The sequence below is a fragment of the Silurus aristotelis genome, assembly GCF_946808225.1.
Source record: "Silurus aristotelis genome assembly, chromosome: 8".
Lineage (NCBI taxonomy): Eukaryota > Metazoa > Chordata > Actinopteri > Siluriformes > Siluridae > Silurus > Silurus aristotelis.
Genome location: NC_139581.1, coordinates 14,885,014 through 14,902,639, shown reverse-complemented (window position 1 = coordinate 14,902,639; position 17,626 = coordinate 14,885,014). Strand labels below are relative to the sequence as shown.

The window sequence follows — 17,626 nt, the reverse complement described above, 5'->3', positions numbered from 1 at the left end:
TGAAATAAAATCTATCGGACATTTCCTCTGAGATCAGGAGTAACTACAGCGAGGAGGAAGTTCTCTGTATGAACCTCTGGTGAGATCTGGTGTATTAAAACCTCAGGTCATGAGAAGTGTCAAAAACACACTACATGCACGGTGGGAAAGAGCAAAAAGAGCAATAAATATCATCCCGGCTCACTACGACTGAGAAAAAAAACATTTAAGGTGTATTTCAGATATGAAACCTTTAAAGACATTGAATGCACAATTTAATGACGTGTAAAAATGAAAATGACCTGATTGATGTGGAAAAAAACATAATATAAATTATTATAATTGAAACAAAAAAGTATAATAATAATAATATTTCACTAATACATAAAAATAAATACATAAATCAAATCAAATCAAATAAATTAAACCTAAAAAGGTGTGTATTTTTCTTTTTTGTTTTATGTATAACCACAAGGCAAAATAAGAAATAGTGCAAGAAAAATATTTAACACTTTTCTCCTGAATTAAATCCTGGTTAAAACACAAGAAAAAAATATCACAATAAACATTTTCAGTTAATGGAATTTCATATTTTAATTATGCAGAACTACTGAAAATTGGGTTTTCTCAAAGCAGCCATGTTTATCTTTATTTATTTTGCACTAATCCCTACTCGAGTGTATTTAAAGCCTGATCAGAAAGGGAAACAAAACTGTAACTTCCTAACAGGAGGCCATTCATAAAACACAAATTGCAGAGAAGCTGTGGTCTTGTTGGATTATATTCATATCACGGAGAAATTTAGGAGCACAAGTCAAGTCTTCTGAAATAATCCCGCTGTTCTCAGGACCTCACGAGTGACTCGGCTTTGCTAATAAAAGCTAAGAGCACAGCGCCACACGAAGGCTGGAGAAGGAACTGCGTGTAACTCTGTGCACTACAGCTTCGTGGCACAGACACAAGCGCTATAACCAGAGCAATAAATCTACACGATGATACATGTGGTATGTTAAAACAAGAGCACCGCTTTGATGCTTGGCTTGATTGGATGCCTGATGTTTACTGAGCGGACGAGCAGCACTTTATCTTAAAGACAACTCGCTGTTAAAGTCACAGAGATGGATTTCAGGGGTGTGTGTGTGCGTGTGTGTGTGTGTGTGTGTGTGTGTGTGTGTGTGTGTGTGTGTGTGTGTGTGTGTGTGTGTGTGTGTGTACACCAGGGAAAAAAGCCAGCTTTTGATTACAGGGAGTATGGTTTCTGACCCTGCCGGAGTACAGCAGATCTGCTCGCCTGACTATAAGCCATCACATACACACACACACACACACACACACACACACACACACACACACACACACCCAAAACACAGGCAGACAACCACACACATACACACCAGACACATACAAATACATTTGAATCTTCAGTTGTGCTTAATAAAGGAAATTAAATTACATTGGAATTATGACATTGTAATATATTGATATGTAACATGTTTAATGCACACAGTATAGAATAGTTCAGCTTTATAGATTATATTTGAAGAACACTTGCACATGTACCTCTTATATACAATAACACACACTGATGTGTCACTATTAAAAAAAGCCAGATTAAAAGAAAAATCGAAACCACTGAAGGTATTGACAACAAGCGCGAATACCATAAAGATCTCACAACACACAACATTTCCAGGGCTTTAGTGCCTGGTCTTATCCCAGCTTCAGCTGCCCAGGTTTGGTGACGCTGTACCCACTGTAGCCTCAGGTTCCTGTCCACAGCTTACAGGATTTAAACCCGATGTGGTCTTTGACTGCTGTGACTGTAACTGCTTTTCTGCTCACCACAGTTGTAAAGAGTAATTTTAAGTTTCTGCATCCTTCCTGACACCACCAAGCAGTCTGGCTGTTCTACACTGACTTCTCTCACAAAGGCATTTCTTGCCACAGATCTGGTTTTGTTTGACCATACAAAGTAAACCTTATTAAATGTAAAAGCGTTCTAAAATCCCAGGAAATCAGCAGTTTCTGAAAAAGCCTGTCCTCTATCTTTTCCAGTATCTGTTCCTATTAGAATGACCAAAACATCAGAGAACATGAGCATCTATACTCTACACCAGCATCTATTATAAGATTATGCAATAAATTTGAGTCTAAAAAATAAACATGACTGATCGAAGGAAACAAAGATCCTTAACTAAACAGGGAGTAAAGAAAGTTCAATTTTTGGGGTTCTATTTTTGTATCCAGCCAGCAGTGTAGGATGTGTATGCCTCCAGTTCCTTCCACAAATCAACGTGTTGTCACAGCCGACAATCTCACGCCTGTTGTTATGGCTAGTGCGCTGCAACTGTTCACGTTTCGAAAATCCGCTGCCGGTTTTACACCCACAAACCTCACGTATCACCAAAAAAAAAAAAAGAAAAAGAAAAGAAAATTGCAATTAGGATTCATTTGGCTTTTCCGGTCTGAACGTCTACACATCGAACTTGAATGAATGCAGCATCGTGGCCTTAAATCTACTGAATATATGTTCTATATATAATTTAGAATATAGGTATATATTTATCTATATTATTAAATATATTCTACATTCTATTTGGAATATTCTATATAAAAACGTAAAACAAATATTTTCAGATATAATTAAATACGTTTAAAAAGAATGGCCCAAAAATGTTTGAACAGAAAACGAAATTTAATTATACACACAAAAATTTTTTAATTCTTTCTATAAAAAGTCCACAGACTCCCAAAGAGGGTAAATGTTGCTGATAAATCCAGACGGAGGATGAGCTGTAAAAGAGGAAGAGTGTGCCGACAGGAAGTGAGTGGTCCAGACATTCCAGTTCAAAGTAAGGGCCTTTAAGGACTCACAAGGTCTCTGGGGACCACAGAAAGGGGGAAAGAAGATACTGGAAAAGCGTAACACTCACTCACGCACTCACTCACGCACTCACTCAAACACGTGAATGAATGTAAAAGCCCGACTCCATTAAACTATTATCTTTTAGCCTGGGGATCCACTGAACCAGCCTTGAAGTTATAGAACACTAGGACAGCCTTGTGCTTTGAAGTCAAATCCTGTACAGGGTTTAAAATGCACACCGAGCGCCACATCTTCGGCATCCTCTCCATCAGTGTAAAGTTTTTGCCCGGTCACTGCAACAGGAGTGGACTCAGATGGAGGACTAATTTGTGACAGATGGCCCTAATGCGCTGCTTTGAAAAGTGAGTCTGATTTACGAAACGGGTCTTCCGAGGACTTTCGAGGCTACATGAGACACGCCGAGCTCGAGCGTGTCATAGATCTGCCCTGCTTAATGTGGACTTGGTAATCGCAAGCAGCAATTAAGAAATATTTTTTGCGGACAGTACGTGCAAGCCAGAGTTCCTAAAAGCGCAGAAAAAGAGTGGGTTATAGATGATCCCGAGTGACAGGGAGTAAGTAAGAGCCTCTCCAGGGGGCTCCATAAACACCCAGTGGGCTGCTGGAGCCTGCTGAGTACACATCGGCAGGGTGCTTTCAGTGTGTACGGGGTATTGATTAATCCCCACTGCTGCTTTGTGGACTAGAGAGCACTGAAGGATAAACAGTGTCGACAGCCACGCCAGCTCCTGTGGCAGTCAGCACGGCGCGCGTGTGTACGTGTGTGATTGTGAGGCTGTCAATCAAGTGTGTTTGCAGCCATGGACAGTGTTTGACAAATCCAGTGCACACAGAGTATATCACACAGAGCTGTGACACCGAGGCCAGTGGGGTCGAGTGCAAGGTCTTCTAAGGTGACATGATTAACTCTTTAATGTTTATGGCTCTCCAGAATCTGAGACACAACACAACACAACACAACACATGCCCAAACGTTTTCTAAATATAGCCTCTTCCCATACATAACCAGTGGTTCTCTTTGTTTTTGTTGCCATATTATAGGAAATCACAACACACTTCTCAAAATGTGCTTCTTCTTCTTCTTCTTATTATTATTGTTTATTACATTTTAACGCCATGTTAAAATCAGGGCTATATACATGGCAGGCTTTACACAAGGGCATCATTAATGTCATAACATTTTAATATGCATGTTATTATTATTATTATTATTATTATTATCATTGTATAGAAACGGAATATTTAGTTGCGAAGAGTGTGTAAAGCTGTTATTCATGCTATTCATGTTATTCATTCAAGTTCTAAAAAGTTTAACTTGTAACTAAAACAAACAAACTAAGTGTGTGTGCATGCATATATATATATATATTGTTTATCTACAACAGCTTTTACTTTGACTAACAAGTATATAAATGTACACATCGTAATGCATAAATGTATATGAATGTACAGATTAGGTACAAAAATGACAGTTAAACTTTTTATTTCCATTGAAAGAAATCCTCACTTTGGTAATTTCATTTTGTTTAACAACAGAAATATGTGTGAAAGCTGCGTTGTGCAGGTGTATACTAAGATGTGTGTGTGTGTGTGTGTGTGTGTGTGTGTGTGTGTGTGTGTGTGTGTGTGTGTGTGTGTGTGTGTGTGTTTGCTGACCGTGTAGAGGGGATCCAGACGGGCTGCTGGAGAGGCCGGCGATGGGGCTGCAGCGGCCACCCTGCTTGCTGTTGAGCTCCTGTTCGATCTCCTCGAGGCCGGCGCTTTTCTGAAAGCGGCTCACCCGGTTCACGACGCGTGGGGACAGGTGTGTGCGGGCACACGGTGCACCACCGTACGGGTTAATGGGGAAGACGTGTGAGGTGCCACGCAGCGTGCTGACCACCACCCATCGGCAGTCAGGACTAAAGCAGATGTCCTGCACCTGGAGCACACAGAGGTCAAGAGAAATGCGGAGAAGTCAGTAGGAAAGACAACAATTACATACAATTCACTTAAGTGTGAAATATCGAAATCTATTTGTTCAGTTAACAACAGCAATTAATTCATATATTTAATCGCGGTTAATCGTACGGCTGTCATCAGTTTACTTGTAATAAATGGCAGCTTAATCGCAAATTTTTTTCTGTTCTAAATGTACCTTTAATTAATACTTTTTACATTTTGTATATATATATATATGTGTGTGTGTGTGTGTGTGTGTGTGTGTGTGTGTGTGTGTGTGCGCACAGTAAATGCATCTACGTATGGTTTTGTTTGGTTTTCATGTTAAAGAAACTTTTTTAAATGCACACTATCAAGCACAGATAAGCACAAAAGCACCATACGGCTAGAGAAATATTTAATTTCACTCATATGGTGAATCTTGGAATCTTGGCATCTCCCGTATTAGTGCTTAACAGTCACAGGTAAAGTTGTTTCTTATTAACTTTAGGAACCAACGTTTCACCCTCTCACACACAGTGTCTGTCTTTAATAAAGAAATAATTGTCTTTGGTAAGAGGTGGTAAGGATACTAGTGATGGAAAAGGGTGTTACCTTCTACAACACAAAAAAACAACATTCGTGACATTATTCTGAAACAGCTGGTTAGCAAGATCACGAGCCTGTTTACTCCTACAACCAGGTGTTTAGTATATACCAGCGAGAGCCGCCAACAGATACTGTTAACAATCTCACAGATAAGATCTCCTCAAAAATGGGAAACATGTGACGACAGAAAAGAATGACCAAGGTGTTGCTTATCGAAACAGAGTGGCTTGGTATGTTAGAGGTCACCTTAAGATGACGGCCATGCAATCCTTGCAGTGCTGCACTAAAGATCGTGCCTTACTCAAGAAGCACCAAAATCCAAACTGTGCCTTCTATCGGAACACAATCCATACACACGCTTGAGCCACACACACACTCCTGATTAAAGCCAAGCTTGCCTCCGAGTGCTGGAGATAAGCTCTTCACTGCGGCGCCTCTAGAAGTCTGATTGTGCCACCGCTCAGCGTCGTCAACAGTCTTCCAGAGAGATCGGGCCATCTAAAGTGCCTTCCCACTACACCGTGCCTGCTGTAATGAACATTCTCGGCCGCACCTTCCGTGATTATCCATCACCTACAGGAATGCACCGGTCTATCTCTAGACCTATCAGATTGTCAGCCTATCAGTCTCACATCAGTCTGACTGTGTTGATGATAAGAATTTTAGTGGCGGCAGCTCACTGACTACTTCCTGTTCCGTGACACCAGGCCGGTTAGTAAGGGTGATGTCACTTCATTTTTCATAACAAGTTGTCTACATTACTTCTTTATCAGGCTTACCAGTTCAAGGATTGACCAACACAAACAACATCAACTCTTTGGAAAAGGTTCATCAGAAGAGATACACAAGGACTCAGTGGTCAGTAGGAGGTTCGAGTCACAGGCAGTGCTGTTCATCAGCGGGGTGCTATTTACATTAATGCACACTTCTAAGAGCTTTCTGGTAGTCAGAACAAACGCAGTCAGCCAGCCAGCAAGATAAGACTGAGTGTCTGCGTCCGCCCACAGGGCATTATCACTCTTTTTATTTGTTCTGCTCGAGATAATGTGTCTCAGAGGGTGCACGCTCTCTGTTGCCTGTACTGTTTACAATGCAGGATCAAAGCCTACGCATGGCCAGGCAACAAACCTGGTGTGGCCCACTAACAACGAGGCTGTGCTGCATCTCAGGTTTAAACATACACTGGAGAAGACCTGTTTCAGTTTCACATCAAAACTGCAGCAAGTGCTCAAAAACTCGCATGCTAACATCACACTCGGTCATTGCCATAACTGTGCTGTTCATAAAGGTTCCTCTGGCATTCTTTTGGCTGGAAGAATGCCCAAATAATGCCACAGGAAATAAGTATCTTAGAAGTACTTTATCATTACAAAATGCTAATATTTAAGATAAACATTAATTCTCCACTGCTGAAATAAAACCCTTTCTATTATTTCAGGCAAAACCAAATAATAGTAAAGCGTTAATGTATGCACAGAACACACACACACACACACACACACCTCATCGATCACAGATATGTAAGATTAAAATCTCTTTCACAGGTTATATGCTAGATTAAACTCATTGGAGGGGAAAAAACCTGTGTGTGTGTGTGTGTGTGTGTGTGTGTGTGTGTGTGTGTGTGTGTGTGTGTGTGTGTGTGTGTGTGTGTGTGTGTGTGTGTGTGTGTGTGTGTGTGTGGTGGGGGGGTATTACATCACATTACTGGGAAAAATCCAATGGCCTGTTAAGTTGCAGTTGATGTCCAGCGATTTGTTATTTGTCATGTTACACATAACAGGACTTTTGCGAGAAATGAGAATGTGTATACAAATAGGGTCCCTTACGAGGAAAATATCAAGGTCCGTGACGTCGGAGTGACATGGGGCCGCCTTCCCGTGGGCTCACCACCTGCAGGAGGGACCGTAAGGGACGGTGCTGTGAGCCTGCTAAGACTGCTGCCCCCGCGACCCGAATTACGGATAAGCGGGAGAAAATGAATGAAAGGATGAATATACAAATAGTGTCGATGGTTTTGACCTTGAAAAAAATGTACAGGCAGGGCTTAATGGTGAATCCTTTGGTAAATCATTTCAGCATGATATCAGTGTTTGTAAGCATGAGAAATAACTGGAGAAACCGAAAGGCAGGCTTTTTAGGGCTGGCAGTGCGTTGGACTGTGTTCATTTGCTAAAGCAGAGAGCATCATTGTGTGCAAATCTAAACATGACAGGCCTTTAGAGCTAAATATTAGTTCTGCTTAAGCAAATAATACCTCACAAGTTGCTAAAAAATAAAAAATTTGACATTTCAGTGTAACAGCTGTAAAATCGGCTATTCCCCTAACCGATTTCTGCAATAAACTAGTATATTATCAAATTAAATGAAACATTAAATGCAGGGACATTTTTATAAATTCCTGGAAAATATTAAAGATTAATGGGGGGAAAAAACACTTAATCTGAACTCTGGATGGCTGCACACGTACATGGACTTTTCCAAACGTTCCACATTATTTTCTCAAATTTGTAACGCAAAAAGATTTGTGCAGAAAACTAAAAGAATGCAAGACTATTAGGAATCTGTTGCTTGTGCTGCTTCTCTTTGTCCTGGACTGAACCATAACCTGCTGCTCACACTCACACATCTACACTCTACCTTCTGCAGGCACCAGCGTTCAAAGTCTCTAAACCTGTAGTCTGTCATCGTCATGCTGTAGAGCCAGATATCTGTGTGTAAAGCTGAGTAAATCGTTGTGGGAATAGAAAGAGCCCAATGGGAAGACCTGCAGGCCACAACGCCATTTTCTTAAATACCGGAGCTGTCAAAATGAAGCCGGACTCCAATGTGAAACAGACAGGCAGAAGTGAGACTCTGATGATCACCAGAGGCTGTTTTTTTCACACTTTAATGTTGTGTTCATGACCATGTGGGAAATTTTGGACTTCCCAGTAGAGAAAGCCTGTCTGTACAGTTCTCCACCTCATCGTTTCTTTCTCACAAAGTAAGATTTTTTTCAACTGACTATTCATTTTATTTCCAACTAGTTTGTGTAAAAGCTCTAATGTATGAGGTTCCATGCTGAAGAATTCAGACCTCCCAGTTGTCACAAGTGCAATATTTTTCTGTATTTTCGTGCCTCAAAATGCATTTTTTCTAGTATAAATACGATCTGATTTTTTTGAAAATTTGAAAATTGCTTAAATTGGAGGGCATTTCAAAAATCTGAATTATTTAGTATAGTGTCCCACTCATTTACATGTGTTTCATGTCCTACTCATTTATATTTGTGCAGTTAGATTTTTTTTTGCCCAATTTTGTTACCTGTGATTAGCCAGCCCTTCCCATTTTTTTCTGCCCTCTCCTGCAAACCCCAGCTCACAGGAGCCCATGATTGGCCAGTGTCACTCTGATTGGCACTGCAGTATGCCTGCACTCTATAAAGCAAGCACTAAAGATTTTCCTACTTTGGCTCATGGCTACAAAGGGAAATTACACTTTAACGATCTAGCATTTGGAAAAGTCTTACCTACTCCTCAAACTTTCATTTATTTTGTAAATTGTCAATTTTATTATAATAAATATAAATAAATCTATTTATTTATAATATATATTATTTATAAGAAATAAACAGATAATTACATATAAACAAATAAATATATAAATAGATATTATAAATAAATATTATTTATAATAAATCGAATCCAAAATATTATCTTAAACGTCATTTTTTTTATTAAAATTTATTTATAAATTTTGCTTTTTTTCTTTTCTTTGCAAAGATGAGACCATGTGAAAGGGAAGAAAAAAAAACAAACATACTTCTATTTTTTAAATAGAAAGTTTTAAATAATTGTACATAATTTTGTAGTTAATTATTATTATTTTTTTTTTGGAGTTACAATAAAGCCGAAGTGCTGACAGTATGAAGTCTGTTCTGCATCATCCTTATAATAAAGTAGTACTTCTAGGAACCTTTCACTTCCTCAATGCAAAGACTTCTGGGTTCTTCCAGAGGACTGACACGATTAAAGGTAGTCTGGTTCTACACCATGCTTCAGATCAGTTAGGACTCCCCTAGGATCGCAGCCAGGCTGTTTGTTGTCTCTCACACACTGTGCAGGAAGATCATGAAAGAGCCAGAGAGGGAGTTCAGCGGCAGGGCCGAGTCCTGCTCTGTGTAGAGTTGCACGGTGCTCCGAGTCATGTCTCTTGACAGTATTTAGAAAACACAAAGGGATCCAAAGAGGATGAAAAACATGTTCAAACTGCATATTTCCTGAGAATCGGAACCCAGGGACCATAAACACTGTGGGTGGCCCTTGAAGACTTTCGGTGATTAGGTTAATGAACAAAAGAATTCAGAAATGCAATATTTCATCACTAGGACAAATAAAAGCTGGAGTGAAAGTGTACATGCGTGACCGAGGAAAACCGAGCACAGGCTAAAACCTCATGTTCCACTGATGACTGAAGTACCAAAATATTCATAGCTGAAACTGTATTATATTTCAAAAAAATCACACATTTATTAGTGTAGACCAAAGAAGTATATGTGTGTGTGTGTGTGTGTGTACATACACTCTTACCTTAGCCTCAGTTTCACCTCTGTGCAGAGTGTACAGGTGATGAACTGCACTCTGTGACGATGCCCATGGGTGAGTGAGGATTTGAAAGACGTGAAAATCGTGCCCTAATGTATCAGCAGTCACCAGCAGCATACCTGCAAAGAGAAAGATTAGTAACTACACCGAGTCAAGATAAACCAAGGCTAAACCCAGGCAACCTGCATGGCGAAGGAGAATGAAGATTAAACGGCTATAATGTGCTGCAGCTTTGGCACACAACCAAATGCCAAGCTCACCCTTTGAGTGCACGAAAGTACAAGACTCTGTTTTGAACACAACCACAGGAGAACCCATGTGGAACCTCTGGTGACAGAGCCTTTCATTCCACCCCTTGTATGTTAGTCGAGTAACAGAAAGCATAGACTCTTACTATAAACAACACACTTGGAAAACCACACTGAAAAAAGCCTGAATCTAAACTCGATGCCCGTGAAAAGTTTGTATAGAATATAATTTTCCAAACAGTGCAACAGCTCTACGGGCTATTTTTACGCAGATACGAAAGTCTCCTCAACGCCAAAGACTCAGCAAGACACGGTTTTCTCAATCATAATTTAACACGACAGTCGTCATGTTCCAAAGCTCGAACTTTTATGCTGAGGTTTTGGAAGGCTGTAATTAGAGACAAGTCTTTATAATGCGGTTTGACAAATGTATAAAAAAGAGCTTAAATGGCAGGGCATAAAAAAAGACCTTGCGCTGACACGTGCACGAAGGTTAAAATAAATTGACACGAAAATAGCTAAAGTACTAGATGAGCTCATCCGGCCTGTGCTCCAGCATCCTCATGTTCACACTTTAGAGCTGCAGCTGCTTTAGGTGTGGCTGAGCCCTCACACTGGGCGGCAAGAAAGGAAGCGGCGCAGGAGGAGTGGAGGAAGGGTCATGCACAGATTGCTCACATGAAAAAGAAAAACAGTCAGGCTGTGAATTAGATGGCGGCTAGCTATTTATGCTGTATCAGAAGACTAAACCGAGCGACGGCTCGGCTATAAACTAACCTACGCCCCAAATGAGGTGCCAAGCCACAAGAAGCATTTGCATCAACTGGGAATACATGGAAAAGATGGCCTTCTAATTATAGAGGCTGGAAACGGAAGCGCGGAGTGATTAGGAGTTTAGGCGCTGCGGTATGTTTATCTGGGAGCTTCCTCTCCCTTCGCCCTGCATGCTCACTCCCTTGCTTACCCTGGCTTTGACAGATGAGGCTTGGCCTGCTTACTGAGACACCAGTTTGCTGATGGTACACTCTGTTCTCCAAGAGCCAGAGGAGACTGGCAAAGCAGTGCTGGGGCTTTTGCGGCCTTGTTGAAATACAGAGCCTCGCGGAGAGGCGTCGGTTGGTTAGCCCACAGGAAGCAAGATTAAAAAGCAGACTTTTCGGTGCTGGTAAGCCACCACAAAATTTCAGAAACCTGAGACGTTAAAGCATCCTCTTACACGTCCTATTTATAACACCTTATCCAATAATCAAAAGCGTTATTTATGATGTTGGGAAGAAATGTGGGCTTACATTTAACATACATACATAGTTGTATGAATTATAAGGAATGATTTCGTGTGCTGAAAGGGACACGTTATGTTATGTAATCTTTAGTCAAATAGCATCAGTATGCTTTACATATAAAACATTACATGGTCCAAACTTAAGCTACAGTCTTGGGACCAACTGAAGGCCTGCCTCAGCTGCACAAAGTGCTCAAGATGCACGACTGCTTTAGATCAGCAGTAAATGCGGAACCGTATTCATTTATATCTCTCAAAATTATAATCAGAATCTCATAGTCAATAGAAGAATTGAACAGACAGCCGATTGAATAATAGCAGTGTAATATGCTCTTAGGTTAGCAAACGCCAGCATCTAGCTACACTTTTATTTTTGTGTGTGTGTATCTGAATAAACCAATATAGATTACACCACTTTCCTGAACTATATCTATAAGTTTGAGGCGAAAGCAAATTCAGCAACCTTAGCTAACAGCATGATTGTGAACCACATGTCCAATGGGCTGAATATAAAGCGGTAAAGGAATAAAACGGAGCGTTGTGGGACACCACATTGCACTTTTTAGGCTCTAATGACTCAAGCTGCACTTTGAACTCCATTTTAAACCACCCCCCAATACAACAATCCAAGCAGAAAACCTAAGAGAAATCCCATGAAGTCATCCCCTGAGTCAATCTGTTAAACCAGTGCGGTTGATGTCAGCAGTCTGTCTAACATTGATATCTTCATCTTGGCTGTACAAAGAACTTAAACAAAAAGAGTCATCTTAATTAACAACAGTTGTCTAAAACCTTTGAGAAAGAGGAAATCTCAAATGAAACATGTGTGTGGAAAGAGCTCTGAGGGACAGTATGGAGGAAACAGAGCTCTTCTACACCAGAGCCATGTACTTCTGAAGTGAAGATAAAGAGAGTAAATAAACCACATCAATCTCTCTGCTTTGTCTATGGTGCTGCCTACAATGCTGTAATGACATGGGCATGTACACTGTGTGTGTGTCCACTCGTTCAGTGAGATCAGCCTTACGTGTTACACTTATTGAGGTGTTTATGAAAGCCGTGGAACACACACATGCACAGAGAGCAATAAAAAAAAATCTCTCCAGCTTTACATCAAAGCCACCCACTCAGGCCTAAAACAAGCAACACTTTCTGAGTCCAGAGGCCACCCTCAATCCAACCATCAGATAACACCGAGGAGGAGAGGAGGAGACCAACTCGGGTCAGTCAATAACTTGTTAATCTTTCACAGACCGAGTGAGAACTTCTAAAAGCAGTGCTGTTTGATCCCGAGCTGGAGTCGGCTTTGATATTAGCGAGGATGTACTGATGGCTCTGGTTCAAGTGGACTGTATCGACTTTGCATCAGTCCACCACGAGCTAAACGAATACAGTAATACGGTCCCTGACTTTCCTCTGGCCTGTAGGGAGGTGTGCAATGGATTCCACAGATGACTGGAGAGCATCAGAATCCTGTGGCTGGGAGCCTTGTTTGTCTGGGCAAATTGGTACCAAGAGCATGCTTGTCAAACACGCTCATGCCACAGATGTCCTGTGGTGTCCTGGCTCACAGAGGCTCTTCCCATTCTTAGCTAGGAAACCTTACCCACTATTCGAGAAAAGAGGTGAAAGGTAAAAAGGTGATCATGGTTCATTTGATCCATAGCCATATATATATATATATATATATATATATATATATATATATATATATATATATAAAATATATAAACATTTTACCATTAAACATGGGAAGAACAAGAAGAAAAATCCCTGTTTCGTGCAAACATTTGTGTTTAAAATCCACATCATTTCTCTACATCCATACATGCTTAAGTGCACAGCTTATAACCCGAAGCCTGTCGGGGCTGTTGTGGTGGAAGAGCACATTCTCCCACAGGGGCTTAGCCAGCCTTATGCGGCTTTTTGTGTGAATGTTAAAAAGCCCAAAAACAAATTGGTAAAACCACAATCTCCAGATAAGAGGAGCGACCGGATGAAACCCGTAATCCTTTGTATTTTGCGCCCAGGCACTGAATGATAATCTCGTTTCACCTAAACGTTCGCTTTTATTTTACAGAATGTCCTGTTAACTAATTAATCCCCTGAAACATTCGCTATAGCGGATCAAATTTCACGGTTCTTCGTGACGCCTCGCCGCTAATACCGTTCGGATCGAGGTGAGCTCAAGGTTCTTCCTGGACAATGAATAGCCGATTCATTTTAGATTGGGGAAGAAGTTGTCGATGCTCCACTCAAACACAGAGACTTGAAAATGGCGTGGAATAAAGCAGCCCAGCTGATACGGCCGACAAAAAGAAACTATGCTGTCAATGTGGCAGTTCATTCATACGTAAACATAAAAAAAGAAAAGGATGCTAGGAAATGGCTTTAACTGCTCTGGCTTCACACATGGATTTAACTTAGACTTTAAAAGAAACTAAATATTGGAATGATGCTGTGGCAGAGATACAGGGTTTTTTAAAAACTCTGTTTTAAAACATTTTTCTAAGATGAAATACAGCATTCTTTCATGAAATACAGGCATTTAAATTTCTATCTTTTCCTTGAAACATATTCAGTGTCTAGGATGCATCACTATACAGCTACACTATACGGACAAACATTTTTGAAAACACATCCATAAGATTGGTAAGTGTTCTGAACATTCTCTCTCAACATTAAGTCCCTGTTTGCTGTTATAATAACCTCCGGTCTTCTGGGAAGATGTTCCACTAGTGTGATTGTGGAGATTTGTGCTGATTCAGCTACAAAGTTGTTAGTAAAGTCAGGTACTGATGTAGGTTGAGAAGGCCTGGGGTGCAGTCAGCGTTTCAAGTCATTCCAAAGGTGTTCAATAGGGTTGAGGTCGGAGCTCTATAGCAGGCAACTAAAGATCTCCAACACATAAAAATATATCTTCATGTAGCTCACTTTGTGCACAGGGGCATTGTCATGCTGGTACAAGTTTGGGAATCCTAGTTCAAGTGAACAGAGTATTTTATGCTACCATTGCCAAAGACAATACAAATGTGTGTACAAGCTTTGGGAAACATTTTTGGGGAAGAAGAAAAAAAAAAAAAAAAAAATGGAACTGGAAAAGTTCTGACTGGAAAAGTCTGGTGTCCCAATACTTCTCTTCCAAATATGGTGTATCTCTATGCAGAGTAAAAAAATAAAAAAGTATAATAATAAAAGCAGTAATTACTACATTTCTGAAACTGTTGACCATGTTGAACTTGACCATGTCAACAGACGTCATATTCATTGACAAAATAATGCTATGTGCATATCGACAGTGTTATCAAACTCAAAAAAAAAAAAGTGCCACACAAAATCCCCAGACACATCTGGGGGCGGAAAAAAAAACAACGCTATTCATTATGTTCACTTATCTGGCAGAAAAGCACAAAGAACAGAAAGAGGTTTGGGTGGGAAAAAAAATAGGATCATCAGATTTAACAAAGTGATCAACTTCACGAAGCAAAGCTTGTGCTCGAGGCAAATTCCACTAATACCGAGCTCCCTGCTGACAGGGGGAATTAAAATAGACAACTTCTCAGCTAGAACCTGTAATCATTTCTGACTGTCCCACTGTGTTCAAGCTCTGTGCACAACTGAAAAATTATCCTTAGCTACTGTCTCTCTCGCTCTCTCTCTCACACACACACACACACACACACACACACACACACACACACACACACACACACACACACACTCGTGCAAATTAGATTCTGAACTAAAGAGAGATCCTATGAAACTCAATAAATATTGCTTATTTCCCGCTAAATAAACATGGTCCTGCACTGTTGTACCACATGTGTGTGGATTCTTGTTTGCTGCTTGTCTTCCATACCAAGCTTATAAATTGACAGCGTTTAGAATTTCGGGTTTAATTTTTTCCCCTCAAAACATGTAGTGTATAGTATGCAGAACGGGCGACATAGAGGTGCAGCGTGTAGCATGGCAGCCACACAGCTCCAGGGTCTCCGGTTTGGCTCTGAGTTCGGGTTACTGTCTGTATAAAGTTTCACATGTTCTCCCCGTGTCCATGTGGGATTCCTGTGGGCTTTCCGGTTTCCACATCCCGAGAAAAAAATAAAAAAAACGGGAAAAAAAAAAAAAAAACACCCCGGTATGTGGATTATCTACTCTAAATTGCTTCGAGGTGTGAATGAGCGTGTGACATCATCAGGTGAACAAGAGCAGAGCTGTGCTGAACTGATCTACCATGAAGAAATGATTAAGCAGAATGACAGCACTTCTCCGAGCTATTCAGAGGATACGTTTTGAAGCTCGTGCTGCACAATGCTAAGCTGAAGGCTCGCTGTCAAGTCTTCCACATTAAGCCTGCATGGATAGGATGTACAGGTTTACACAGTGCGCAAAAGTGTCCTTTAATTACACACCTACGAATAGATCTTACAAAACCACAAAAACGAGAGTCAGCTTCCCGCACGGCCGACATTTTCCATCCTCACTCTTTTGTTGCGAGTCCAACATTCACTGCTGGGTTGGGTTTCTAAAGTCATTTTTTGTATTTTTTTTGCGTAGGAATCTGTGCTTGCCAGTCAGCATCAAATCACTGCATTGTCTTTTCCATTTTTGAAACTGACCCACTCCGGAGAGAGCTGTGGTCGACCCTACAACAAACGCGACACTTTTCCACTGCGGCTGCGAGCTCTTGCACATAACTCCATTGGAATCAGGGCGGCTCGGAGACAGAGAGCGTTTCCCGCTAATTAAAATCAATCCTTCCACGCTGAGCCGAGAGGCCAGAAACCAACAATGCTGAAGGATTTGTTTTTTGATCATTCGCTCTAATGATGTCAGGCACCTAAATGACTGCGCGCACGCACGCGCGTGTGTGTGTGTGTGTGTGTGTGACCGTTCGTTTCAGCCTGACCTTGTTAGTCTCTGTTTAGAGGCTCTTTTTAGTCTCAAAAAACAAGGGGATTTCTCTCAGCCTTTTTTTCGGTGCCGAGCAATTTTATAATTTTGAAACGATTATTATAGTGCTTTCGTTTTCTGCCTGGGTAAATGAAGTGATAACAGACACATCCCATTATTTCTGACTGAAGCAGCCGAGTGGCCGGTTAAGCTGTTTGAAGTTTTGAGCGCCCTGCTGTTATCTAAACCGAGCAGCCGCAAGTCCTCTCTGCATGTGGCAGGGGACGTCTGACAAAGAGCTGTGCTGGAGGCTTAACACTCACTGGACATGAGTGGGGCCTCCCTGAGCCAGGACTACCACCTTTGTCGAATTCTATAAAGAACCAACTACCACAACACTACATCAAACTTTCACTGGACATTCAGGCAGCTGTACCATCTCTCTAAGAATTTAATTAATTGTAGAAATCCAACAGATTTAAATGGTTTTAATTTAAAGTCATTAGTTTATGTAAGAACCTTTAGCTAACTTGGGGGGAAAAAGGAAGCCACCAAAACACACACATTTAAATAGCACGTCACACGCTGGTGAATGCAGAAGCTGTGTTTGTATTTTGCTCGACATTGTAAAGTAGCCTGGTCACTGCGTAAGCATATGTGGATGATGGTCACTGTGTCATTCACCAGAGCAACAGGTCACTAGCTCTAGATCCACTACAGCGCTCCACCATTCAGGTTACTAGGCCACAGGTTGCGATCAGCTCAGTAGCATAAAGATAAGCCAACAGCGCCCCCATGAGACCAACCAGTTCAGTTTAAACTCTCTCTCTCTAATGTCTCTCTCTCTCTCTTTCTCTTCTTGCAAATGTTTTAAAGTACGTAAATCATCAGGACACCAAATGGAAAAGAAAGGACATTGTAAATTAATTTGTGTTGCGATGAAGGTTTTAATTTCGCTTTTACATTTATTTATTTATATTTTTTTATAAACATGTTGGCACTTGAGCAAGGCCCATAACCCTCTCTGATACAGGGGCACTGTAAAATGGGTAACCCTGTTTTGAGTACAATACTTTCATACTGCCCACTGGATGTTTAACATGGCACCTCGTGGCAAAAAATCTCTGAGACAAGACAATTTAGTTCAAACTACAATTTGGTTCTAAGAGTTCGATCAATTGTGGACAATTAAATGTATTTAATTGTGCAATAAATGCATTTA

The 17,626-nt window shown here is 40.8% G+C and overlaps 1 protein-coding gene across 4 annotated transcripts in view; it reads right to left on the bottom strand.

The window, feature by feature from the left end:
• The window catches only part of bcas3 (BCAS3 microtubule associated cell migration factor), a 214,935-nt gene that overhangs the window by 157,166 nt on the left and 40,143 nt on the right, over nucleotides 1-17,626 (bottom strand). For all 4 annotated transcript variants that reach the window (XM_083548588.1, XM_083548590.1, XM_083548589.1 and 1 more), the window contains exons 14-15: nucleotides 9,967-10,100; nucleotides 4,523-4,787 (exon numbers count right to left, since the gene is read on the bottom strand). In XM_083548588.1, the coding sequence (XP_083404714.1) occupies nucleotides 4,523-4,787; nucleotides 9,967-10,100 (399 nt within the window). The remainder of the gene's footprint in view (nucleotides 1-4,522; nucleotides 4,788-9,966; nucleotides 10,101-17,626) is intronic.